At 40.2% G+C, this 27,474-nt stretch overlaps 1 protein-coding gene across 3 annotated transcripts in view; it reads right to left on the bottom strand.

Annotated features, from left to right (window-relative positions):
* Positions 1-3,342: 3,342 nt before the first annotated feature.
* The window catches only part of RRAGD (Ras related GTP binding D), a 40,496-nt gene continuing 16,364 nt past the window's right edge, over positions 3,343-27,474 (bottom strand). Inside the window, exons 3-9 of one of the 3 annotated variants that reach the window (XM_028494648.2) lie at positions 22,948-23,147; positions 22,031-22,145; positions 21,092-21,234; positions 14,559-14,707; positions 9,495-9,569; positions 8,301-8,356; positions 3,343-3,486 (exon numbers count right to left, since the gene is read on the bottom strand). In XM_028494648.2, the coding sequence (XP_028350449.2) occupies positions 3,445-3,486; positions 8,301-8,356; positions 9,495-9,569; positions 14,559-14,707; positions 21,092-21,234; positions 22,031-22,145; positions 22,948-23,147 (780 nt within the window). In that variant the 3' untranslated portion in view covers positions 3,343-3,444. Of the gene's footprint in view, positions 3,487-4,791; positions 8,357-9,494; positions 9,570-14,558; positions 14,708-21,091; positions 21,235-22,030; positions 22,146-22,947; positions 23,148-27,474 lie in introns of those variants that run through there. The other 2 variants (XM_055087624.1, XM_007103126.4) reach the window with 2 other exon arrangements.

Below are 27,474 nucleotides of genomic sequence, written 5' to 3'. Positions count from 1 at the left end.
AGAGAATGGACTTGAGGACACAGGGAGGGGGAAGGGTAAGCTGTAACGAAGTGAGAGAGTGGCATGGACATACATACACTACCAAATGTAAAATAGATAGCTAATGGGAAGCAGCCGCATAGCATAGGGAGATCAGCTCGGTGCTTTGTGATCACCTAGAGGGGTGGCATAGGGAGGGTGGGAGGGAGGGAGACGCAAGAGGGAAGAGATATGAGGATATATGTATATGTATAGCTGATTCACTTTGTTATAAAGCAGAAACTAACATACCATTGTAGAACAATTATACTCCAATAAAGATATTAAAAAATTTTTTTAATAAACTTTTTATTAAATCAAATTTTGTAAATGATATTGACTTCATATATGGATTAAGTTAGAAAAGTCTGAACATTAAAGTAACACTTAAAACACATTTTTAATATAATTCACCTCTTCTCTTAATTACAGGGAAAGGCACTACTTCAATAAACATTTCTACTTTCACAGCCTACCTCTTGTATTTAGTTACAGTAAATTAATAATACAATAAATATAGCTATTGATCTGCTCTTGGTAGAACAACTCAACTTTTCAGATGCTTGTTATGACTCTCCATGGTCTTTGCTGGAGAGTGGTAAGATCCTATACAGCGGTGGTTACAAAAACTAACATCTACAGGGCCTATCTAAAACTAGTTTATTTTCTATTATTTTTAGATATTAAAATCCTTCTAGGGCTTCCCTGGTGGCGCAGTGGTTGAGAGTCCGCCTGCCGATGCAGGGGACACGGGTTCGTGCCCCGGTCCGGGAAGATCCCACATGCCGCGGAGCGGCTGGGCCCGTGAGCCATGGCCGCTGAGCCTGCGCGTCTGGAGCCTGTGCTCTGCAGCGGGAGAGGCCACAACAGTGAGAGGCCCGCGTACCACAAAAAAAAAAAAAAAAAAAAAAAAAAATCCTTCTATCTTCAGTGTCTGTCTTTGTGCTATTTTACTAGCACAAGGTCTGGCATACAATAGATATCCTATCAATAACTGTTGAATGAAAGAAAATTATAATTTAACTCAGAAAATGGTTGATAAAGAAAGGAATGTGCTACTGGTCCAGCACTGTTGAGGGAGAATGAACCAAGGCTGGAGAAGGCGGTCAGGACTGGGCAGGCAGGGTCTTGCAAACTTTTTTGAGGAGTATGACTGATACCTGTAGTGGAAACCTATGAAGGTGTCAAGCAAGCGAGTGATGTGGTCAGAAGTGAGGTTTAGATGGTCACTCTGGGTCTTGTGTGCAGAATGGAACGGATGGATGGCCGAGGCTAAGGGATACTAGTTAAGCGGCCACTGAGATTTAGATACGAGGAGAAGGTGGCCTAGACCAGGAGAGTGGAGGGGAGGTGAAGAGAAGAGATTCAATAGACCTTTGTAAGGCTGAGCTGAAGGAACTGGGTGATTGCTTGGAGGAGGTGAGCAGGAGGGAAGAGTCAAGAATGAGATCCAGGGCTTCCCTGGTGGCGCAGTGGTTAAGAATCCACCTGCCAGTGCAGGGGACACGGGTTCGAGCCCTGGCCTGGGCAGATCCCACGTGCCGCGGAGCGGCTGGGCCCGTGCGCCACAACTACTGAAGCCCGCGCGCTGTGCTCCGCAATAGGAGAAGCCACTGCAATGAGAAGCCCGCGCACCGCAATGAAGACCCAATGCAGCCAAAAATAAAAATAAATTAAATAAATTTTTTAAAAAAGAATGAGATCCGGGCAGCGCGCTCCACTGTCCCGCAGATCTGTCTCTTGCTTTGACAGTGTTTGGATGGAACAGACCCAGGGACGACCCTTGCTCCAGCCTCCCACCAGCCTCCAACCTTTTTTATCCAGTCACAGCCTTTGGAATCAGCCACTCAGCTATCATTGGCCTCCAGGACGAGCCAACACCATTTTCTGAGCTTAGCTCCTTATTACCGATCAACCATGAGCTCCCAGATTCGTCAGAACTGTTCTAATGACGTGCTGTAGAGCACAGGGAACTCCACTTTGCTGTACAGTAGAAACTAACACAACATTGTAAAACAACTATACCCTAAAAAAAAATTAAAAAAATAAAAACTGTTCTACCAAGGTGGAGGCCGTCAGCAACTGCCCAGTCAACATGCATCTGTGGGACTCCTGCACCTACCTCTTCCTGGGCTTCTATTTCCATGGCGACGATGTGGCTCTGGAGGGCGTGGGCCACTGTTTCCACGAACTGGCCGAGGAGAAATGCAAAACCAGTGCGATGGTCGCGCCCTCTTCCAGGACTTGTAGAATACTCACCAAGATGAGGGGGGGTAAAACCCAGGACACTATGGAAGCCACCATTCTCATGGAAAAGAACCAGACCCAGGCGCTTCTGGATCTGCATGCCCTGGGTTCCGCCCATGCAGACCCTCACCTCTGTGACTTCCTGGAGAGCCACTTCCTGGATGAGCAGGTGAAACTCATCAAGAAGATGGGTGACCACCTGCCCAATCTCCGCAGGCCGGCTGGTCCCCAGGCTGGGCTGGGCGAGTCTCTCTTCGAAAGGCTCACCCTCGAGCACGAACAGGAGCCTCCGGAGCCCAGCAGCCTTTGAGGAGCCCCTCTGGTGTCAGGGCTTCTGCCTGAAGTCCCTCTCTGCAGCCACTAGGCAGCTTTTTCTTTTTTTTTTTTAATATTTTTTAAAAATTTATTTTATTTATTTTTGGCTGCATTGGGTCTTCATCACTGCTCGTGGGCTTTCTCTAGTTGCAGCAAGCAGGGCCTAGTCTTTGTTGCGGTGCGCAGGCTTCTCATTGCAGTGGCTTCTCCTTTTGCGGAGCACGGGCTCTAGGCTTGCAGGCTCAGTAGTTGTGGCTCGCAGGGTCTAGAGCGCAGGCTCAGTTGTTGTGGTGCGTGGGCTTAGCTGCTCTGCGGCATGTGGGATCTTCCCAGACCAGGGATTGAACCTGTGTCCTCTGCACTGGCAGGCGGATTCTTAACCACTGCACCACCAGGGAAGCCCTAGGCAGCTTTTTAATCACCCTGGAGCCCTCTCTCAAGCCTTGGACCAAAATGGAAACAATAACTTTCTGCCGAAAAGAAAAAAAAAAAGAGACCCAAGTTTCTGGCAGGGACCCTAGGGAGGGTGGTCACGCCATCACAGGGAGAGAAGATTTAGCAAGAAAGAAGCCAGTTCCATGTGGGACATGTTAGATCTGAGGCACCTCTTATAGGAGAGTCCAACAAAGGTATGCTAGCGGCAATTTTAAATATAGGTTTGAAGGATTAGGATTGAAATGTATCTTTTAGAATTTTAATCCAGATCAGTGTTTTAAGTTATTGTTACATATACTAAAAAATCAAGGTAAAGGTTGAATATAGCTAAGATCAAAGGCTTATTCTCTCTTGATTTTCTTACAGTTTGATATACTGTTGCTTCTCAGAAAATCAGATGGCTTGGGGAATTCCCTGGCGGTCCAGTGGTTAGGACTCAGTGCTTTCACTGCCATGGCCCAGGTTCAATCCCTGGTTGGGGATCCCGCAAACCACGCAGCGGAGCCAAAGAAGAAAAAAAAAAAAAAAAAAAAAGAAAATCAAAAGGCTATAAAAGGTATTTAAATTTTCTGATATTTAAATGCTGTTAATATTATTTTTGGCACTAGAGTTATTTAATGGATTAGGAAGAAAAACAGCATAATCTTTGTTGAGTTTCCCCTCCAAGTGAAGCACATTAGCAGACTGCTCCTATTGATTCTTATGTCAGAAAAGGTATTTTAAACACCTCAGCATGTCAGCCTTCATAAGCCCGTGCAGCAGAAACTCTGAACTTCAAGTCTCCCTCTTCCTAGTCATGAAAGGAGGGAATTTTAAGGGACATTTGGTGAGGCTACTTAGAGCAGTAACTGACAGGGTGGACGCTTAGGTCCAACTCCGGGCCTTGTATCTTGCTAGTAATATGATCTCCAGGTATTTTCATTTTATCTTTTACAGCTGCCTCCTCTGTAAAATAGGAGTGATAATAGTACCTACCTCTTGGGCTTATGAGGATAATTATGTAAAAGCATTTAAGAGCAGCGCATGGCATATCGTGTGCACTCAATATCTGTTAGTATTAAATAATGCTTTTAATGACATTTTCTTTCCCCTAAACTCAACATCACCACTGATTAAAAATCTTGGGGAATCCCCTGGCGGTCCAGTGGTTAGGACTCTGAACTTCCACTGCAGGGGGCATGGGTTCAATCCCTGGTCGGGGAACTAAGATCCCACATGCCATTACAATGCAGCCAAAAAAAAAAAACCTTGGAAATGATTTTTTTTTTTTGGTTGCACTGGGCCTTCATTGCTGCGTGGGCTTTCTCTAGTTGCGGCGAGCCGGGGCTACTCTTCATTGCGGTGCGCAGGCTTCTCATTGCAGTGGCTCCTCTTGTTGCGGAGCACGGGCTCTAGGCATGCAGGCTTCAGTAGCTGTGGCACGCGGACTCAGTAGTTGTGGCTCGCGGGTTCTAGAGCACAGGCTCAGCACTTGTGACGCACGGGCTTAGTTGCTCCGTTGCATGTGGGATCTTCCCGGACCAGGGATCGAACCCATGTCCCCTGCATTGGCAGGCAGATTCTTAACCGCTGCGCCACCAGGGAAGTCCCACGCACGGGCTTAGTTGCTCCGTTGCATGTGGGATCTTCCCGGACCAGGGATTGAACCCGTGTTCCCTGCATTGGCAGGTGGGTTTTAACCACTGCACCACCAGGGAGGTCTGGAAATAATTATTTCAGTTCAGATTTTCCCATCAGAAACAGGATTTCATATATAACATCTAATGCTAGCCCTCTCTGAAAACTCTGAAGGGATCTGTAAAAGTCATTATACGGTGGAATCTTACTAAGCAAGTAAGAATCAAAAGGTGGACTGTTAGGAAAAGAATTTTCAGATGGCTAGGGATTAGGGCCAGAGCAGCAAGAATATCTGAAGTTTACTGAAATAAGTTCTACAGCCAAAACAGGCATGTCCCCATCAAAAATATGGAGAGATACGAGTGTTTAAAAAAATAAATAAAAATGTAAATCCAACTTAAATAGATCAATTTATCCTCATTTTCATAAAGCGACAGCTGGTTAATTAGGACAAACACAGTTATCTAAAGGAACCCAGCAGTGATACGCATGTATACAGTAAATAACCTCACAAACATGAAAGACCATGCTTTCTTTTCACCAAAGAGACCATTCCACTCCCAAAAAGATTAGTTACGAATACGCCTGAAATAAAATGAGAGTGTTGCCAAATCATGAGCGTATGACACACGCTTTTAAATGGGCAGCTAACGTTCTTGAAAGGAATGCTTTAACAATGGTTATAAATGATGTACTGCTTAAAGTAAAACATAATACTAAATACTATACTTGATTACAAATTACATCCAGTCCGCATAAGTTGAATGCATACCATACTTTAATAATCAAGACAATTCAGCTGTTTTTCTCGAGTACGTTTCATATAACCCATATATAACAATATTGCTGTGTTTTTAGGCATTTTTACATTTAAGGGCCCAAAATATATCATGTTCACAAAATATTACTGTCTGTGAATGTCAACCAGTTTTTGATTTATATTCCTTCAGAAACACGCTACCCTGGCCATACACACTAATCTACATCACTGAAAATAACCAAAGACGGTATTTCACAAGAAGCGTCTCATCCCCACATAGAAGTTCTAATTGCCCTGGAAACCTGTAGGTCAAGTTCTCAACCTTTGAAAACGAGCAAAAATGTTCCAGAGCAGTCAGTGTAACCATGTATTTGGGCTTTGTATTTATACATTATTTTGTATATTTATACATATTTATAGCATTACATTTGAGACCTAAAGGTGGCCATACACAAGTAAGCTAAGTCCCATATCAAAAATAAAATGAAAAAGTAATTGAAAAGATTTTGTAATTCCAATAGCACAGTCTTCAGAAACTGAATGCTTAGATATAACTCCTACATTTCTCTTTCACTAAGAGGTCATTGCCATGCTTACGGCTTTGAGGCAGTAGTCTATATATCAGTGTGTCATTAATCAAAGAGTGCACTTACTACCATGAACTTGGGTCTGATGTCATAGCATTAACTTTGCCTTTCCCCCAAAGAATCATTTGCTCTTGAAGTAATAGGCTTTTAAGGCACATTTTAACAAAAACCCATCATATACCCAGCTTAAAAATGGAAGCTCCACCTGGTTATAATAACATATATACCTAAGTAATGTGTGATTTACCAGATAGGTAAATGTCTCTATCTTGAGGATAAAGTCACTTTAGAAAAGTGATTCTTTATTTGCTTATCCAAAAAGAAACATTGTGTAAAAAATATTAAAGAATAGATTTATAAGAATAACTTCCATGTACCATGTTGGCAAAGTTCTAACAGGTTATAGGTCTGGAAATTAGGAAAAAGACTTCCCTGGAACCCTGGCTTCCTACCCACCTGTGTTTCTGAGTAGGAATCATGAGGAAGGGAGTTAGGGCACCTTCATGATTTTTAGAAATTTCCTTCCAAAATGCACAGACCCTAGGGAGGGCTCAAACCTTAAACCCCAATCAGCTACCATCTTAAATTACAGTTACCAGCCTCAAAGGAATAGGACTTAGGAAAAGGATGGAAGGGAAGAGGATGGAAAGAAGCTGCAGATAGTAGTGGGATAGCGTCAAGAACAAGTTGCTTTAGGAACCTGATTCATTTTTGCTAAGATCAGCATTGCTATCCCTATGAGGCTCTGCTAAAAACATATATATATGTACATTTTCTAATATCTGCCAACATGCTTTACTTAGGGCACTGACCCTTGGGATGGATCTAGAATAATCTACTTGGAATGGTTTGGGATGGGGGTAGATTTAGAATCTATTAACTTGCTGTTTGCCTAAAGTAAATGTTAAGTGGAAGAATTTCATAGAAACCGACACAAAGCTAACTGTAATGCCTCCTCTGGCCATCCTTTTCCACTGACCTTTAGAGGTTTTCAGGATGGCTATTTAGCCATGCAGAACACGCTGCTGGAGAGCCGAGCTCTAGTTCAATCATAAGGTGGGAACAGGCAGAGTCCACAAGGCACACTGTCACAGGTGAGAGGGAGACTCAGAGGTGACAAATGTGCCCATCAGGATTCAGCTCTGTGGCAGAGAACTGAGATATTGCCTGTGGTTGTGGAGCAATGCAAAAAAAACAAAAACAACAACAACAAAAAAAACTGGTCCTAAGTAAACACTTGCAATGCTGCACGGTAAGAGGCTCATTCCACAGGGGCCAAACATTGTATAGGACATATTTTAAAATCTGCAGTTGCCAATCACCTACATTTGGGAAACCATGTGGCCTCTGATGTTATTACTTTAGCCTGAGTGGCAGGTACAGAAAAGCCTCCAGAAACCCTGCAATTTAGCGACATTCTGATTTCTCTCCATTGATCGGCACCATTTTGGAAATCTGGTCCCAAAGGTTCTAAAGAACAGTAATGCAGCAAAAAGAAATAACCTCTCTGTATAAAATGATTATAGAGATGTGTGTTGAGGTAAAGAGTTTTGTAAAAAGGGTCGACTAGGGAAGCACTGTCACGGCTAAAGAAATTTTTCGATAAGTTCGGTGCTAATATTATTCTATAAAACTTCTATTTATGTCAGTTATAAACAGGGGACAGTTCTTATTGCTCCTGGAGCTTGCTGCCCCAATCTGTTCCTCCACTGAAAAATGTTTTTTCTCAACAATTGGTAGCAAAGATTCCCAAATTTATAAAAAGTCATTGCCAATGCATCACTTTTTGATTACTTTCTGACTGCCCTATAGATATGGACTCGGTATGCATGTCCTAGATACCAAGGACAGAAAAGAGCCTAGAAAAGTTGTTTTATCAAAGTTGAGTTCAATGAGGGAAAAAAAAAAAAACATGAAAAAGTGCAAAATATATACAGTTCCTGGCAGTTCTCACACAGGATTTTTTCTGACTACAGACCATAAAAGTTTACATTTGTGTAATGAAGTTACAGTAGATTTCACTTCATTGTTAATATACGTTTTTGCTTCAAAGTGCTTACTTTATTTAAAAAAAGAGAAGATCAAGAGAGTGGCAGGAATTTTTTTTTTTTTACAACAAATATATGTCATGTGTCCCAATCTCCTTCTTCCTCTTCCTTTAGTGCAACACAGAGCAGCAGCCTCATTGAAAGGTCTGATTTCAAAAGATATTCCTGAAACCTCACCTACAGCAGCACCCTAGGCGTCCCGTTAGGGGTGGCTCCTTTTTTCTTCTGCAGCCTATTCTGAACCTTTCGTGATTTCACCACTTTCATTCTCACCTCAAAAACTTCATGGATGGCCTTCCGGAAGCAATGAAAATTATAGTCAATCAGCCCTGGAGAAGAAAACAAAAATATTTAGAGAGGTGCCGCCTAGAAATAATCTCTTTTCATGGCAGCTATGGCGAAGATAAGCCAGTAGGGAGCGGTAGAGGAGCAGGCTTAACATAAGATCTATAGATTTCTCTAGGAAGTGTGCAGCTGGGCTTCAGCAATTGCAGCCAAAGTCTTGTGAATATATATATTTTTACTAAGGAAAGGTTCCAGAGTATATACCACATTTTCAAAGGTGTCTATGACCCAAAAAGTTTGAAGAACCAATTGAACTGCCTTTTTAAAAAATCTTTCAGGGCTTCCCTGGTGGCGCAGTGGTGGAGAGTCCGCCTGCCGATGCAGGGGACACGGGTTCGTGCCCCGGTCCGGGAGGATCCCACGTGCCGCGGAGCGGCTGGGCCCGTGAGCCATGGCCGCTGGGCCTGCGCGTCCGGAGCCTGTGCTCCGCAACGGGAGAGGCCACAGCAGTGAGAGGCCCGCGTACCACCAAAAAAAAAAAAATCTTTCCGAATTAAAGATTGTAAGAACAATTAAGATATATCTTCAGTGAAATACTTATTAGTATTTTTTCCCCAAAAGGTATTATTAAATTGACTCTGAGTGGAGGCAGAGCCTGACTTGGAGTGTAGCTGAGATCTCAAGGTCACAGAGCCGTTGTCATAAGCCCTGGGGAAAACAAAGTGCCTGATTTTAGAGTGGTTATAACATCACCTCAGGTGAACTCTGAGCTCAGGAATTCAACAAGCAATGACACTCTCAGTTTTTCAATATTAAGTAAATTTTAAATGGAGAATAGTAGTGGAGAATCTTCTTGTATTTTCAGAAATTAATAGAATTTTGTAGAATTGATACAAAATAGAATAAAATATAATCTAAGTCTTGAGCACATTTCTCACCATCACCACTAACTTGTAAAGTGTTGAGAGCAGCATTACATTTATACCAATTAGGATAAGGCAGTGGGTTCCATTTACTACCTTTACATTTATTAAAATAACTAGTCCCAAAATTATTTCCATCCACTCAGGTGATGCTTCCAGAGTATCCCCCCACACCACCCCACCCCACCCCACCCCCCCAAAAAAAAGAATTGTTTTCCAGACAAGAAAAGAAATGCTTCAAAGCAGTCATGTAACCAACCACAAGTATGCTGGAAGAAACACCATCTCAGCTTCCAGGAGCAGGAAACTCTCTGAGTGGCGTCCTCTGCTGCTTCTGCAGTGATAGTGACCACAGTGCAATAAAACTAGGAGACAATTTCCTCAAGGAAAGACCAGTGAGGTAAGAGGGAGAACGTAATAAGAAATAAGCAAGCCCAGGTATGGGCATCTCTTCTCTGCCTGAAGCTTTCTTTGGCACACAGACAGGTACCAGGGCTATGGAAAATAAACGTTTCTGAGGGTATCCCTCACACAATGGGACATGGGAGTTGGTGGACAAATGTGGAAGTCTTGCATGCCCAATGGGGGTGATTCCGAATTTCTTGCACACAGCTTCTCTGAGATTCCCCCAGCAGGAGTGAGCATACAGCTCCCACTGTGGATGGCTTTTCTATCTCCCTTGTCTATTTCCCCACTTCCTCACTTTTATTTCTTGGAACCATCTTCCAAACAAAGCATGAACTTCAAAAAAAGAAAGAAACATGGAGCATAGAAATGATTTTATTTAGTGGGAGTTTGGATTAGAGAGGTGAGAACCACCTCAAAATTCTCTGCCTACATGTGCAACCAACTGCCTTAGGCAGAAAGCTTAGCTAGAGGACTTTGGCTCAATTAGAATTCAACGTGGGAAATTTCAGATCCAGCCTACTGATGATTCCTGACAAATCTCTATTTATTCATGGTGCACATTTAAAATGTAACAGTAGGGGCTGCCCTGGTGGCCCAGTGGTTGGGAATCCACCTGCCAATGCAGGGGACACGGGTTCGAGCCCTGGTCCGGGAGGATCCCACATGCCGCGGAGCGGCTAAGCCCGTGCGCCACAACTACTGAGCCTGCACTCTAGAGCCCGCATGCCACAACTACGGAAGCCCATGCACCTAGAGCCCGTGCTCTGCAACGAGAGAAGCCACTGCAGTGAGAAGCCCACACACCGCAACAAAGACCCAACACAGCCAAAAATAAATTAAATAATTTTTTTTTTAAATAAAAATAAATAAAATAAAATGTAACAGTAATCTTGCTGCATTTGGAGCTTTAAAAGTGAAAATTCACAACTGACGTTTTTAAAGGAAGTGCCTACAAAGAGTTTGCTGTTTATTTCAACTCTTTCATAAAACGCAGTTGAAAATACAGGAACAGGGCTTCCCTGGAAGCACACTGCTTAAGAATCCGCCTGCCAATGCAGGAGACACGGGTTCAAGCTCCGGTCCGGGAAGAACCCACATGCCGTGGAGCAACTAAGCCTGTGAGCCACAACTACTGAGCCTGCGAGCCACAACTACTGAAGCCCGTGTGCCTAGAGCCCATGCTCTGCAACAAGAGAAGCCACCGCAATGAGAAGCCCGCGCACCACAAGGAAGAGTAGCCCCCGCTCGCCCCAACTAGAGAAAAGCCCGCGTGCGGCAACGAAGACCCAACACAGCCCAAAATAAATAAATAAATAGATTTATTAAAAAAAAAGAAAATACAGGAACAGAGACATGACCAGAACAAGCACTATCTTCAGCACCATACGCAGTTATGGGATGGTCCTACATCCTTCTCTTGGTTCAGTGATTCTCAATCATAGCTGCACATTAAAAGCATCCAGAGAACTTTTTAAAAATTAACAAACCCCAGGTTCCTCTCCCAGGAATTCTGTTCTAATTGTTCTGTGGCAGGCCTCGATGGCCTATTTTTTAACCACCTCCCTTCCCAAGGTGCCTACAATGTGCAGCTAAGACCAAGAACCCCACTTCCGCTTTCTATCCTCCGCTTTCTGCCAAAGCAGTCAGAAATCATCCATGGAAACACAGACAGAGACCAACATCAGGACAAGTCAACCAACAAGTGCTGATTATCAGCACCAGTAGGACTCAACACTTGAGATTAAAGCAGCAAAAACAAATCGAACCACTCCATGCATATGTAAAGCATCAAGCTCTTTCTAAAGCTAAGGTGATCAACTTAATGCATTTGCCTGGGACTTTCCCAGTTGCAGCCCTGAAGGTCCCTGTTTCAGGAACCCTCACCTCTGTCCCAGGCAAATGGAGATTGGTTAGTCACCCTAAAAAGCAAACGAGTTTAACATCATGGGGTTAAACCTTGTCTGCCTATTTATCTCTCTTATCACATTAAAACAAATACTCAGGTTTCTAATTAGTTTAATAAATTTTACAAAATCTGCCTATCTTCAGAGGTGATCCTCCCTAGGTGGTTTAACAATAACTTGCCCAAGATCCACATGAGAAATTCCTGCCTAAATTAACTCACACGACCATAGATGGACATTAAAATTAGTGGGCAAAAGTGTGAGGAGAAAGAGGATTTGCATAGTTTGAAAGTATTTATTAACTACAAAGTGACAAGTAGGAACTTTCCAGGGGAAAGACCTGGTAGACCCTATCTTAACTAAATCAAGGTCAATCACCAGTAATAAGCCAAACCAACATCATAAACATATGATACACTAAGGACACAATATCATTTCTGTGTGGTATTCTGGCCAAATTGCATAATCTCATTCCAATTGGGTGAAAATATCAGACAAACCCAATTTGAGGAACGTTGTACAAAATAATTGCTGAGTACTCTTCAAAAGTGTCAGGGTCATGAAAGACCATCACAGATTGGAGGAGACTAGGAGAAATAATAACTAAATCAATTTGGGATCCTGGAACAGAAAAAAAGCTATTTTTGGAAAAACTGGTGAAATTTGAATAAGGTCTGTAAGTTTTATTAATATTGATAGTATTATACCGATGTTAATTCCCTAGCTTTGATAACTGTACTACAGAACGTAACATGTTAACATATCGGGAAGCTGGATGAGGAGTATATATAAACTACGTACTATTTTTGCAACTTTTCTGTTAAGTCTAAAATCAGTTCAAAATAAACAAGCTCTCAAGGTTGATGTTATTGTACCCTAAATTTTAGGACCTGCCATCACCCTAGATGGTTTGGGGTCTATAGCTGTACTATTTGCATTACTTTTACTTTTCTCAGTTTCCAAAATCAACACAAAATATTAATCACCAAATATAAATTCTGGAAATATCTTTAACCAAGGGAATGTATGTATAATGGTTTAAAACACAATACACAGAACTGATTCCATACAGGGAGAAGCCTAGAAATCTTTAGCCCAGACTGCCATACACTGGTGGTATGACCACAGGAGAAAGTCACTTCTATTTCCTGGGTCTGGGTAAAATCATCAGTAACTGAGAGAGTGAAACACAGGATGGTCCTGTCTATCTTCAAAATTCCATGAATCCATTATATAATCTGTCTTTAGTTTCAGTAAGATGAAAATAAAAAGTAAAAGATTACCATCATTTAATTAAAAGTTTTGAGGGCCAAGGACATAACAGGCAATTTGGCTGGTAATAGTAAATACAGGAAAAAATATACAACTTCACTAAGAAGCAGAAAAAATGTAAATTTGTTTTCAATGATCAATTTTAATGCTAATACCCAATATGAATGAGAATAAAGCAAAATGGACACACTCATATTCTCTTAGTAGCATAAACCTGTAAAAACTTTCTGAAGGACATTTTGGTAGTATGCATTAGAAGCTACCAAAATGTATTGATCTAAGTAATTCCATTTGTTGAAGTCTTTCCTGAGGAAATAACCAAAGATGTACACAAATATTTAGTGGAAAGAAGGTCATTATGCATTATTTATAACCTCAAAATCTAGAAACAACACACATTTCTAACAATAGAAGAAACTAATCATTAAAATGATGTGGTTAAAAAAAGATTTAATGAATTGGAAAGATGTCTGTAATAATTTAAGTGAAGGTTATAAAGTAGTATTTATCATATAATCCCATATATAGAGATATCTATGAAAAAACTGGAAAGTTATACAGAAAATATCAAGAGTGATTATGTGAGTGAGAGGCTTATCAATAATTATTTCTTTTTTGCTTATTTATTATATCTAAATTTTCTAAATGAATCTATTATTCTGTAACAAAAAGAAGTAATAAAAATCTAAATCATGTTTTCAGGCTCAATGAATTAAGAAGATTTTCATGATATCAATAAGTGAAAACAACAGCATAGAAAATTATATAGGCAATATGGCACAACTTTTGTTGGAAGAAAGGAAGGAAAGAAGGGATGAAGGAAGGGAGGGAGGGAGAAAAGGAAGGAGAAAAAAAATCCCAGAAATTTAACATGGAGTTTAGCTCTAGATGGTGAAACTGACTTTTTTATACTTTCCTAAGTTTTTATACTTTCCTAAGTTTTTTTATACTTTCCTAAGTTTTCAAAGTATTTTTATAATGAACATGTATTGCATATAGAAGAAGAAAGGTTATTTCAGAAAATGTTACTATTGCCACTTTGGTGGGAATTTAGGGTAAATCATCCCCTAATTACTAGCAAAAATCCCTAGCTACATCAGTAAACTGATATTTCCCAGTTTACATAGTGGTGCGGGGCAGGGCGGGGGAGTATGAGTATCTTTATGAGGGTTAATTGCTTTTGTCTCAAAATAAAACTAAATTTGGTCCTAAAAAGATATTTGGTGATGTTATTAAATATGTTCACATCTCCCTGTTTTGAAATCACGATGCTGTCCCTGTGTTTTAGGACTAAAGAATGGACAAGAGCTGAACAGAAGTTAAATAACATCTAGCTTTAATGTTGTATGAGTTTCATCCTTTACACTGGGAGGACAAGTGGTCACAAGGTCCCTAATACCTTCTAGAGGTGTGGACCAAGAGGGAGGCCTTGGCACCTCCTGTAGGCTAGGGGCCCTCCCCGGGGTAAGAGATCTACAGCCTGGCAACAACGCCCTAGCTGGCTCTGCTCCCAGAAAAGCTCAGGCCCCTCCCTGGGAGGATGGTCTGGTTCCACTACCACCTCGCGGCAGCTGCGTCACTAGAGGGCAGGCTGGTTCACGGATCCCAAAATCCCATGATGTGGGCAGGAGCCAAAGGGGCCTGTGACTAAAGCCTGGAAGCCTCCCAAGGCACACCGCTGTCCACCCGCATTCAACGTCTGAATGGAAATGCTTCATTTAAATCACACAAAAAATTACCTTTTCTTTCAAAGCTTTCCTCTCTGACAAAGCAAACGAGAGCCAGGAACTTGGTCACCTCTTTTAAATAAAGAACTGTTGTATTATTCAGCTTTATAATGGCTGTTGATTCCTTGTCATAAGGGGTTCCTGCTCCATCTTCTTTGAGACTAAATGGGGACAGAAACCAAAACATATTTGACCATTGAGAAAGAACTTCAGTTTGTAACCCAGCGACGGAGACCAGCTTTCACACAGAGAATGATAATCATAATGACAGAGAGTTTACACTTACAGTGCCTTTCGGCTAAAGATCTCAGAAACCCCCAATCACAAGAATGTACACAGCATATGACAGTCACTTTCCTACTGACACACTGAGTGTGGTGTGTCAGCTGGGCAACCCTCCAGGCACCTGAGGAACACAGGTGAGGGACGGAGGTTAGTTCTTCTCCCCTCCGTGGCCCACAAGGGCTTCCAGTTTTATCTCGTGACAGAATAACCAGGCTGTCCAAAGCACAGCCTGATGAAAGACCAAGAAGGGGTGAAGAACTGATCCAAAATAAAGCAGCCTGAAGAGAAACGGCAGCAAAATGCTGGGCTAGATCCTGGATCCAGCAAAAAACTGCTATGAAAAAGAGAATTGGGACCTTTGGTAAAATTTGAAAATGGACTCTATATTAGATAATAGAGTAATGCAGATATGTTAAATAAGTTTAATTTGAAAATTAAAACTGTGATCCTACAAGAAAACATCCTTGTTATAAGACATGATTCCTATAGAATCATGTTACAAATTCCTCCCAATTAGATCAGCAAAAACAAACACGTTCAGTCATCCCTCAGTATGGGGGGGGGGGTTGGTTCCAGGATTCCCCCCAGCAGATACCAAAATCTGCAGATGCTCAAGTCTCTTATATAAAATGACACAGTATTTGCATATAACCTACACACATCCTCCCATATATTTTTTTTTTAACATCTTTATTGGAATATAATTGCTTTACAATGGCGTGTTAGTTTCTGCTTTATAACAAAGTGAATCAGCTACACATATACATATAACCCCATATCTCCTCCCTCTTGCATCTCCCTCCCACCCTCCCTATCCCACCTCTCTAGGTGGTCACAAAGCACCGAGCTGATCGAGCTGATCTCCCTATGCTATGCGGCTGCTTCCCACTAGCTATCTATTTTACATTTGGTAGTGTACATATGTCCACGCCACTCTCTCACTTCGTCCCAGCCTACCCTTCCCCCTCCCCGCGTCCTCAAGTCCATTCTCTACGTCTGCATCTTTATTCCTGTCCTGCCCCTAGGTTCTTCGGAACCTTCTTTTTTTAGATTCCATATATATGTTTTAGCATATGGTATTTGTTTTTCTCTTTCTGACTTACTTCACTCTGTATGACAGTCTCTAGGTCTGCTGGGTCGTATGATAGTTCTATCTTTAGTTTTTTAAGGAACCTCCATACTGTTCTCCATAGTGGCTGTATCAATTTACATTCCCACCAACAGTGCAAGAGGGTTCCCTTTCCTCCACACCCTCTCCAGCGTTTATTGTTCATAGATTTTTTGATGATGGCCATTCTGACTGGTGTGAGGTGATACCTCATGGTAATTTTGATTTGCATTTCTCTAATGATGAGTGACGTTGAGCATCCTTTCATGTGTTTGTTGGCAATCTGTATATGTTCTTTGGAGAAGTGTCTATTTAGGTCTTCTGCCCATTTTTGGATCGGGTTGTTTTTTTGATATGGAGTTGCATGAGCTGCTTGTAAATTTTGCAGATTAAGCCTTTGTCAGTTGCTTCATTTGCAAATATCTTCTCCCATTCTGAGGGTTGTCTTTTCATCTTGTTTATGGTTTCCTTTGCTGTGCAAAAGCTGTTAAGTTTCATTAGGTCCCATTCGTTGATTCTTGTTTTTATTTCCATTTCTCTAGGAGGTGGGTCAAAAAGGATCTTGCTGTGATTTATGTCATAGAGTGTTCTGCCTATGTTTTCCTCTAAGAGTTTTATAGTGTCTGGCCTTACATTTAGGTCTTTAATCCATTTTGAGTTTATTTTTGTGTATGGTGTTAGGGAGTGTTCTAATTTCATTCTTTTACATGTAGCTGTCCAGTTTTCCCAGCACCACTTATTGAAGAGGCTGTCCTTTCTCCATTGTATATTCTTGCCTCCTTTATCAAAAATAAGGTGACCATATGTGCATGGGTTTATCTCTGGGCTTTCTATCCTCGTCCATTGATCTATATTTCTGTTTTTGTGCAAGTACCATACTGTCTTGATTACTGTAGCCTTGTAGTATAGTCTGAAGTCAGGGAGCCTGATTCCTCCAGCTCCATTTTTCGTTCTCAAGATTGCTTTGGCTATTCGGGGTCTTTTGTGTTTCCATACAAATTGTGAAATTTTTTGTTCTAGTTCTGTAAAAAATGAAGACTGGCCCATTTTTAATTGGGTTGTTTGCTTTCTTCTTGTTGAGTTTTAAATGTTCTTTGTATATTTTAGGTAGTGTATCTTCTGCAATTTTTTTCTCCCAGTCTGTGGCTTATCTTCTCTAGCTCTTGACATTGCCTTTTGGAGAGCAGAAATTTTTAATTTTAATAAAGTCAAGCTCATCAATTTTTTTCACGGATCATGACTGTGGTGTTGTATCTGAAATGTCTTCGCCATACTCAAGGTCATTTAGGTTTCCTCCTATGTTATTTTCTAGGAGTTTTATAGCTTTGCATTTTACATTTAGGCCTATTAACCAGTTTGTGTTAATTTTTATGAAGCACATGAAGTCTGATTCTAGATTCATTTTTCGGCACGTGGATGTCCAGTTGTTCCAGCAACATTTGTTTCAGAGACTATTTTTGCTCCATCGTATTGCCTTTGTTCCTTTGTCAGGGATCAGTTGTCTACATTTACATGGGTCTGTTCCTGGGCTCTCTATTTGTATCTTTGATTTATTTGTCTACACCATCTTGATTACTGTATCTTTATAGTAAGTCTTGGAGTCAGTTAGTCTCAGCCCTCCAACTTTGTTCTTCTCCTTCAATACTGTATTGGTTATGCAGGGGTATATGAAAATTATAAATATATATGTATCTAATATCAGAACTCCCAAATATATTAAGCAAACACTGACAGTTTTGAATGAAGAAATAAACAGCAACATCATAATAGTAGAATTGATAGACTTTGCCTGTGAAGCCATCTGGTCCTGGGCTTTTGTTTGTTGGAAGATTTTTAATCACAGTCTCAATTTCAGTGCTTGTGATTGGTCTGTTTATATTTTCTATTTCTTCTTGGTTCAGTCTCGGAAGGTTGTGCTTTTCTAAGAACTTGTCCATTTCTTCCAGGTTGTCCATTTTATTGGCATAGAGTTGCTTGTAGTAATCCCTCATGATCCTTTGTATTTCTGCAGTGTCAGTTGTTACTTCTCCTCAGTTCTAATTCTATTGATTTGAGTCTTCTCCCCTTTTTTCTTGATGAGTCTGGCTAATGGTTTATCAATTTTGTTTATCTTCTCAAAGAACCAGCTTTTAGTTTTATTGATCTTTGCTACTGTTTCCTTCATTTCTTTTTCATTTACTTCTGATCTGATCTTTGATTTCTTTCCTTCTCCTAACCTTGGGTTTTTTTTTTCTCTTTCTCTAATTGCTTTAGGTGTAAGGTTAGGTCGTTTATTTGAGATGTTCTGTGTTTCTTGAGGTAGGATTGTATTGCTATAAACTTCCCTCTTACAACTGCTTTTGCTGCATCCCATAGGTTTTGGGTCGTCGTCTTTTCATTGCCATTTGTTTCTAGGTATTTTTTGATTTCCTCTTTGATTTCTTCAGTGATCTCTTGGTTATTAAGTAGTGTATTGTTTAGCCTCCATGTGTTTGTATTTTTTACAGATTTTTTCCTGTAATTGACATCTAGTCTCTTAGCATTGTGGTTGGAAGAGATACTTGATACAATTTCAATTCTCTTAAATTTACCAAGACTTGATTTGTGACCCAAGATATGATCTATCCTGGAGAATGTTCCATAAGCACTTGAGAAGAAAGTGTATTCTGTTGTTCTTGGATGGAATGTCCTATAAATATCAATTAAGCCCCTCCCATATACTTTTAATTATCCTTAGATTACTTATAATGCCTAATACAATGTAAATGCTATGTAAATAGTTGCCAGCATGCAGCCAATTCAAGTTTTGCTTTTTGGCATTTTCTGGTATTTTCTTTTCTGAATATTTTCAATCCGCTGGTTGGTTGAATCTGCGGATGTGGAACCCACATGGAGGGTCGACTGTATTAGAAAAAGAAAGAAAGAACAAATATGGCAAACTGATAAAAATTGGTGAATCCCAGTGAAGGGTACCTAGGAGTTCACTGTACTATTCTTGCACATTTTCTATAGATTTGAAATTTTTTCAAAATAAAAAATTAAATAAATAAATTGGTCTATTTAAGAAAAGGTGTGGCCTGCAAACACAAATGACTTGGGTTTGAATCCCAGCTCTCTTATTTATCGTATAAGTTTGGGCAAATTGAGTAACTTCTTTGAGCCTCAATTTCCTCATCTGTACGTGAACAATAATTACCTCAAAGTTTCCTAATGCAATGAAATAATACATATATAGTGCTAAGCATAGTGCTGAGAGCATATAAAATGCACAATAAGTGCTAACTGCTATTATCATTATTAATATGGCCTTACTGATCAAAATTGAGCCCTCTGAGGACACTGATGTAATCAGTTATGTATCCTTTCTTTATAGGCAAAGGAGCATGTCTTGTACCTTTTCCCTTATCTGAAACTGTGTATACGTTTTCAGAATCCCAGCTGAGATTCTTGAGCAGACCAGGTCACCTGCTTCTAGGGTCTCCAATTACAGGGCTGCCTGCTTCCCAGGCTGTGGCATGCATCCCCGGCCACCCCCTGCAGGCCACGTGGGCTGGCTCATGGCTGCTCCACCAAACAGTCTCAAGAAACCCCAGAACTCACGCCCCATTTGTGACCCATACCCAGCCTGGTTCTTACTGAACCGGGCGGGCTTCCCAGGAACACTGTGCTCAGCAACAGAAAAGCAATCTACCAGCAAGGCCCTGTTCCCTCCTCCGCCCAACCCCTCCCTCCCCGTGTTTGTTTTAGCTGGATAAAAGTAACTCTGATTAACATCATTTATATGAACAACTTACCACTTATGTCTAATTACCATATGGCAAAATAATGATTATGCATATCATTAAATATGTGCCAGATTAATTGTGTTGTTCATTGTATTTGATTACGACAGCCATCTAGACTGTAATCAGGGTAGTTTCAGCTTCCATGACTAATTCAAGGTCATCCACTTAGAGTTTAAAAACAAGAGAATACTGCAGGGCAGCGATTGTGGAAAATAAGGTCTATTTCTAAAGCCGGTGGCAGTGTTTAGTAATAATAACAATAATTAATAATAATTATAATGGCAGCTACATTTATCCAGGGTCCACCAGGGGAAGCCTAATGATATTGCATCCTCACTACAGAACTGTGAGGTAAGAATCACTTTCCCTGTTTCATAAGGGAAGGGACTGTGGGTGTTCATGTGTGTATAACAGTTAACAGAAAGAGTGTAAACTGAATGGAAGAGAGACATGGTAAGACTGAGGCTCGCCCAGAAGCTGGCAGAGGAGGCTGTGTAAAGCGAGTCACAGCCAGTGAGTAAAGAGGAAGATGAAGGAAAGCTTTATCTCATCAATGAGTGTGTGAGGATGTGAGATTCAATATGAATTCAAGGCAGCAACAACGTGATGCCTTAATAAGATAGACATACGAGGTCACACTCACTCACTCTGTAAAACACCCTGAATTCAGCAAATTCACAATTATGTGGAATTATTTCTATGTTTGGCAACAGAATCAATTTTCCCCACGCCTGTTTATTTTATATTATTTTAAATGTACAAGAAGTACTGTTTTCTAAGAATATAAGATAATAATAATAAGCAGGTAATGTTGTTTGCTTACTTTAATAATTCTCTGCTGTCCGCCATAGAAGACAATCAAAAGTATATTGGAAAAAACAAACAACTCAGCAGTTATTTCATGTAATGAAGAAAATAATAGAACTGTGGTAAACATGAGATATTTATGTAGAATCCAAGGATCCTAGTGGTCTCCCTCAAGTAAATACATTATGATATGACAACAGATTTTTCAGCAGGGGAAGAAGGTATCAGACTTGAGCTCAAATACAATACTAATTCTGTCCCTTATTGACAGTGTGAGCAGGGGTTAGAAACTTAACCACTCTGAACCTCAGTGCCCCATCTATAAGATAGTGACAGTAATTCCTGCCTCGAGGAATAGTGGAGAATTCAATGATAATAATGTGGGCAATGAAATTATTAACATAATGCCAGGCATTTACTCAATAATGTTTTGTTATTATTATTACATACGAAATGGTGTATTTATAGATCTCAGTCATTTCAAACAAAAGTATTAAGATCAAATAAGTAAATGCAAAATTCTCAAAGGTTATGAAAGAAAAGTATGGCTCAATTGTAGCCTTTCCGAGTGTTCTACTTACCCATAAATACAAGAAATGTCGATAACCACATCGATCATGTCACAGCAGAGCTCATAGGTTTGCATATCCACGGGGGTACTATCAGTTGCAATGTAAATCTTACTGACCACATCAAAGAGAAATGCCTTTTCAATTCCAGAATTCTGAAACAAAAAAGGAGATGCAGCTTTAAATGGACAGCTGATTGCAGAGCATGTCATGGTTACATAAAATGATATGCCATCCTCAGTCTCAAATATGAACCAGCAAAAATTTAGGTTGTTCCATTTTATTACAATTTAAACCTCATTGTCATAAACTTCTTTATAATGGACTTGCACAAGAAATGAAAACGGAATTATCACGAATTATTTACTTTGGGTAAACAAATTAAGTGGTGTTTCCTGACTCTTAGAAATGTACCTGCAGTTAGGAAGAAGGCCAAGTAAAAAAAAAGAATTTTAAAAACTTTAAATTTAAAAATAGATTTTAAAAATCTAGACAAACAAACTCTAATTTGTGCAGTGAGAATCAATGTGAATACAACCAAAGGTCTGCCTTAATTCTATTTTGTGAAGTTTGACTTGAGGTGGTAGTTTTTAGGACTCAGCCAGCCAGCACATCATTCACAGTGTTAAACATATTTTTAAAAATTCAACAGTATATATCTTATAGCCAAAACCAACTTTTATGCTCCCAACCTCTGGTAGGATTCCATTAACATTGAATGATTTTCTACAACTTGAATAAACATTCCGATTATACCAGTGAAGTACAGGAATCGTTTTGGGAGTTAAATTTTAAAGGCCCTAAAACAGTACATAGGCGCAATCTTCAAAAATAATATTTCAGTGAACTTGAAGTGCTGTAAGAGCAAGTAGAAATAAGATCATTTTCACTCTTGCAATGTTATTCTTAAATTCCACAAATGACTCTAACAGGACAGTATTATTTACTTACTGAGATAAAGATGTTTAGCAAATTCTCCAGGGTGGGGAGTTGTGGAATCAGTTTCTGAACCACTTTGCTAAAAGCTTCAAATATTGAATGATCATATATGCTTGTCAGATAAAAGCTGAAAGATGAAACAATATTTCATCACTTTTTACCTTTGACTGTGGAATAGACTGTTCAGGCTATGTCATAACACCAGAATCATGCCTTCTGTATTTACTACACACACATTCTAGCCCCCTTCAGAATTCAAAACAACCTCAGTGAAAAAATGAACATGTCTTAACAAGACATTCCTGCCCAACTCCCCAAAGCAAGAACTGTGCCCATTCTGATCTGCTGACTGGCTGGACTAGGAGGCTTAAAAATGCAGCCGTATATGCCTATATCAGCATCCTTACATTCTGCAAGAGAATCCACACCAGATCATCTTTATACACACCTCTCATGTTAATAACAGTTATATTATTGATACTGAAGCATCTAATCTTTCCATTTTTCCAATTTGCAAAATGAATGATGCATATACATACTACCCCACAAAAATTAGAGAAATGGCTTTCCTCTGTGAATATTTCTATTTGAATTATTTTCAGAGTACTCCTTTACTTATGATTATAGATACTATCTATAACAGTAAACTTCAGCATCGATTAACTTCCTGGATGCAGTTCATGGGTTTTCTCCTACGTGTTTTTCATAGGGGGAAAGAACCTTAGCTTTGACCTTTGGTCCAAAAAATTTTTTTAAAACCCCACCGCTTTTCCCAAAGATTAGAGTTGGCACATGCAAAGCTTGCTTTTCCCAAATACTACCCCAATGTCTACAGCACAAAACAGGGTACACAGGTAAATGACTGTCCGGGCCAAACCACTCCTGATGGCTCTGGACCCCAGTGATCCCAGATGGGTTTCTGTTCTCACCTGAGGTGAATTTTTTCTAATCCAGCATCTGCAAGGTCATCATTTGCCCTCTGGTGAATATCTCTCTGGGTTTCAATTTTGTGGTCATCTGACAGACCATCCACTTTGTGAATAAACACCTCGAAGTTGATGTCGGTGTTCACTTTGTAGGCCCTGGTCACCGTGAGGTGGAGCCTGGCCAGGGCCTCCATGTAATCGTCCTGGGAACAAAGCACACTCCTGTCAGGGAGGCTGCTTTGCTTGCCTTCCACATACAGTCTTCACTCCCAGCTTTACTGAGGTATGACTGACAAACATTGCATGTATTAAGGTGACGACGTAATGTTTTGGTACCATTGTGTACCCATCTGTACCCATTGTGAAAGGATCCCCCCAGTCAAGCTAATGAACCAATCCATCACCTTACAGGTACCATTTTTTCTCTTCCACATACACTGTTAATCTTACAACAACCCCCCCAAAATATTTTGCAAATGCCCAAATAAAAGCTGTTTCATAGAATTCAAGACTGAAAACTTAAGTTTTGTTAACAAAGAAATGAAAAAGAAAGGCCAGAAAAATAGTTATGATTTCGCTTGATGACAGTCACAAAGGTCAGAGCTGCAGTTTTATGTATTGAAAATGACCACACACCATCCAGGACCTTCCCTGGAATACTGTCCCTCCAGGATTCTGAGTCTCTTGGTGAAATGTAATGAACAAGTAGGATGAAAACATCATAGGGATCACTGGGAAGATGGGGAAGGAGCCAGGAGGAAAAACTTTAAGAACCACCGATCTAGAGCAGAGGTCAGCAAACCATGGCCCTCGGGCCAAACTGGGCCCACCTATTGTTTGTAAGTAAAGTTTTATTGGACCACAGTCACACTCATTTGTTTACACACTGTCTATGGCTGCTTTGAGGGTACAGTGGCAGAGCTGAATGGTTTTCCTCTGTGGAAACTCCTCAGAGACAGCACAGCCTGCAAAGCCTAAAATAATTACCATCTGGCCCTTTTCAGAAAAAGTCTGCTGACCCCTGGTCTAGAGTAATTGCCCCAAATAACACAACACTATTTTTTTCTCCTTCCTACAGATTATACCTATGTAATAATGTAATGAATGCCTGTGTATGCATCTCTCTGTTTAAGAAATCAAACATTAGACACTGAAGCCTTGTATGTTTCTCCCCATCCTCCCTGCCCATCCCATTAGTCTACCCACACCCTCCAGAGGTAACCAGTATCCGGACTTCTGCCTGTATCATCACTTAACGTCTTTATACATTACTTCATATATATGTATCACTAAACAACATACAGAATTCATTTACACTGTTTAAAACTTTACAGAAATATCAACGTGCATGTGGATTACAGTTTGCCTTCTTCACTCACATTATGTCAGTGAGATTCACCTTTGTTGAAGCACATATCTCTAGTACATGATTCCTGTGAACAACTCTATAAAATTCCATCGTATGGACGGTCTAAAATTTATCACTCACTTGCCAGTTGATGAACATTCAGTATGTTTCCAGTTATGTGCTAGTTCAGATGATGATGATAATGTGGACAGTCTCACGCACACATCTCTGTACCTGTTTGCAAGTTTCTTAGGGCTTACCCTGAAAGGAGGCTTGTTGGGTCATAGGAATGAGCACCTTGAACTTGACTAGATAATGTGTAAGAGCCCCTGAGGCTCCAGACTCGCAACAACACCCAGTGTTGTCAGGTCTCTGCATTATTGCCAATTTGAAGGCTGTGAATAGGTCTTGTTTTTACAGCAAAAAAAAGGAAAGGGGGGAATTCCCTGACGGTCCAGTGGCTAGGACTCTGTGCTTTCACTGCCATGGGCCCGGGTTCAATCCCTGGGAGGAACTAAGATCCTGAAGAAAGGGATCTTCAGGACAGAATTTAAAGGACTTCTCACTGCCCCCTGCCAATTCTGACTCCAAACCTGGACAAATACAGAAAAGCCAATAAAACAGGGGATGTTTTTAGGCATTCTTGTATTCCCCAAATTAAATTAATAAAAACGTATCCCTAGTTTTTAGATAAATCAAAATATTAAAGATACTAATAGGAAACTATGAAGAGAGACAAAGGTCAAGTGGAGTTCTCATCCTTTGTACTCTAAAGAGTTGTTTAAAATGAAAAACAAATATTGGACACTGGGATAGCAGATTAAGCATTTTGGAAAAATTCTAGATTAATAATTTGCAGCACTTTTTTAATACCTTACAATATCTCAAATAAAAACTAAAGTCCACATACTGTACAATTCCACATATAGAAATTCTAGAAAAGGCTAACTACTCTATAGAGAAAGAAAGCACATCTCATCAGCAGTTGCCTAGGGCTGGGGTCTTGGGGGCCGTCTGAGAAAGGACACAAAGAAGATTTCAGGGTGGTGGAAACATCTGTATCTTGATTGTGAGGTGGTTAGAGGTATATTTGTCAAACTTGTTGAACTGTAATTTAAAATGAGTGCAATTTATTGCATGTAAATTACACTTCAAAAAATGTTATTCCTTATGTCTTTAACTGAAGAGAGGAGTTCAGGGCACATGTCTGTGAGCAAAACTGGCCAAAGTCAAGAGTGTTATCACAGTCTCAAAAGATTAGAAATCACTCCTCTAACCTCCCTGCCAAGCATATAAAATGGTCTGATTACCAACAAACTGATGAAGTGGTCCAGATCTACAAGGGCTAAAACTGACATGAAAAGAAAGGAAATACTTGATTTATTATGGCAGAGGGATTGTGAATGATTTTTTTTTCTACTGTGTTTGTTATTATCTTCTACAACAAATTTAAAAAAGGAAAAATACGCTGCCTGGTTTCTATTCCAAAATTAGATCTAGGAATTAGAGGCAGATCACAATCACCTACGTGGGTCAAGCCAACACTCTAGTTTGGATGCCAGGCACATGTGAAATGGCTCCCGGGGGCCGAGGGTGGCCCTGGAGATGAGGTCCTTTCTGTGGGCCGTGCCGGGGGGCTGGCAGTGTCACACGGGGAGCTCACGGGAAATTACTCTTGACGCTTTCATTCTCTTTTATTTTACAACATTCTGTGAGGACACATTTTCTCCTTGATATGATATATTTATCTGGCAATCCTGTTATTGTGAGGAATTTGCAAGCAAAAAATAAAAAAATATGAGGTGTCAGATGAACATAGCACCGCTTAGAAATGAAGGCAGTGACATTCAAGAGCTGCCGAGACACTTCCCTCAAGTTTGGTTTTGTTTAGTGCTTGCAGTCACATCAAGTAAAGATTCCCCCAAATGTGATTTTTATCAGCTGCTTCCAGTAGAAAAGTCTATTAGGCAAATTCTGGAAACTGCTTATTTAACTATTCCTTATTTTTGGTAAATGACAACTCTCAGCAAAGTTTTTTTCTACCTTTTAAAAAGTGTAATTTAAAAAGATGTATTTTTCATTCTTATAACTTTGTCCGCCCTACGGCCAAAACAAAACCCAACAAACCAAGAAACAAACTAAAACAAAGCACACATTTACCAACCACAATCGAAGGTCCACTTTTCATGCTCAGGTAAAATTAAAACCAAATTACAGTTCCAATTTAAAAATAGGCAAAATAAATACATAAAAAATAAAAAAATATGAAATAAAAATAGGCAAGTGTGAGAGGGGGAGGGATAAATTAGGAGTTTGGGATTAACATATACACACTACTATGTATAAAATAGATGACCAATGAGGACCTACTGTATAGCACAAGGAACTACACTCAATATTTGGTAATAACCTATAAGGGAGAGGAATCCAAAAAAGAATATAAATATATATGTATATATAATTGAATCACTGTGCTGTACACCTGAAACTAACACGATATTGTAAATCAACTATACTTCAATAAAACAAACCAACCATAAAAAGGGGATCACTTTGAAGCAATAAAAACACCCCAAACAATGAAAAATAAACAGACAAGTATGACTATTTTAGCCATATTACAAACACCTGAGATAGAGGTGCACTGGAAATTCAAATTCCATAAACGTAAATTGCTATGTATGCACAATATTGTACTGAAGGAAGTACTTCCTAAGCCATTGTCTTGAAGTGATGAGTCAGGGTTGGAATCTACTTACCCATGGGTAGGGCTACTACAGCTCCACAAGTTCACCATGCAGTCGCTTGGAACTAAAAGGCTTGAGTTGAAAATTTCATTTTTATATTAAACAGGCACCTTGTTCCATGAAGGAATTTATGATACTCTCGGGCATGAGTAGTCTTGTCCAAGAATGGTTTTCTAAGAGTGGGCTCAGAACCATTATTACTAAGGGTCTTCACAGCCCTTCCTCCCTAACACCACTGGGCTCCTGAAGGGCTGGGAGTGCTTGGCCCTACCTGTCTGATTGTAGGTCCACAGGTGCAGGGAAACGTTGAGACCTGAGCTTAGAGTTGGCTTAGGGCATTCCTGCAGGACTTGTTGCCTTTTACTCCCCCACAGCTACAAAAGAGAGCCCTCAGGAGGGCCTTCGGGCTGGGCCACCCATTGGGGACACTTTCTA

Source organism: Physeter macrocephalus, chromosome 10 (genome assembly GCF_002837175.3).
Source record: "Physeter macrocephalus isolate SW-GA chromosome 10, ASM283717v5, whole genome shotgun sequence".
Lineage (NCBI taxonomy): Eukaryota > Metazoa > Chordata > Mammalia > Artiodactyla > Physeteridae > Physeter > Physeter macrocephalus.
Note: the sequence above shows the minus strand (reverse complement) of the source record. Positions and strands in the feature narration are given on the sequence as shown.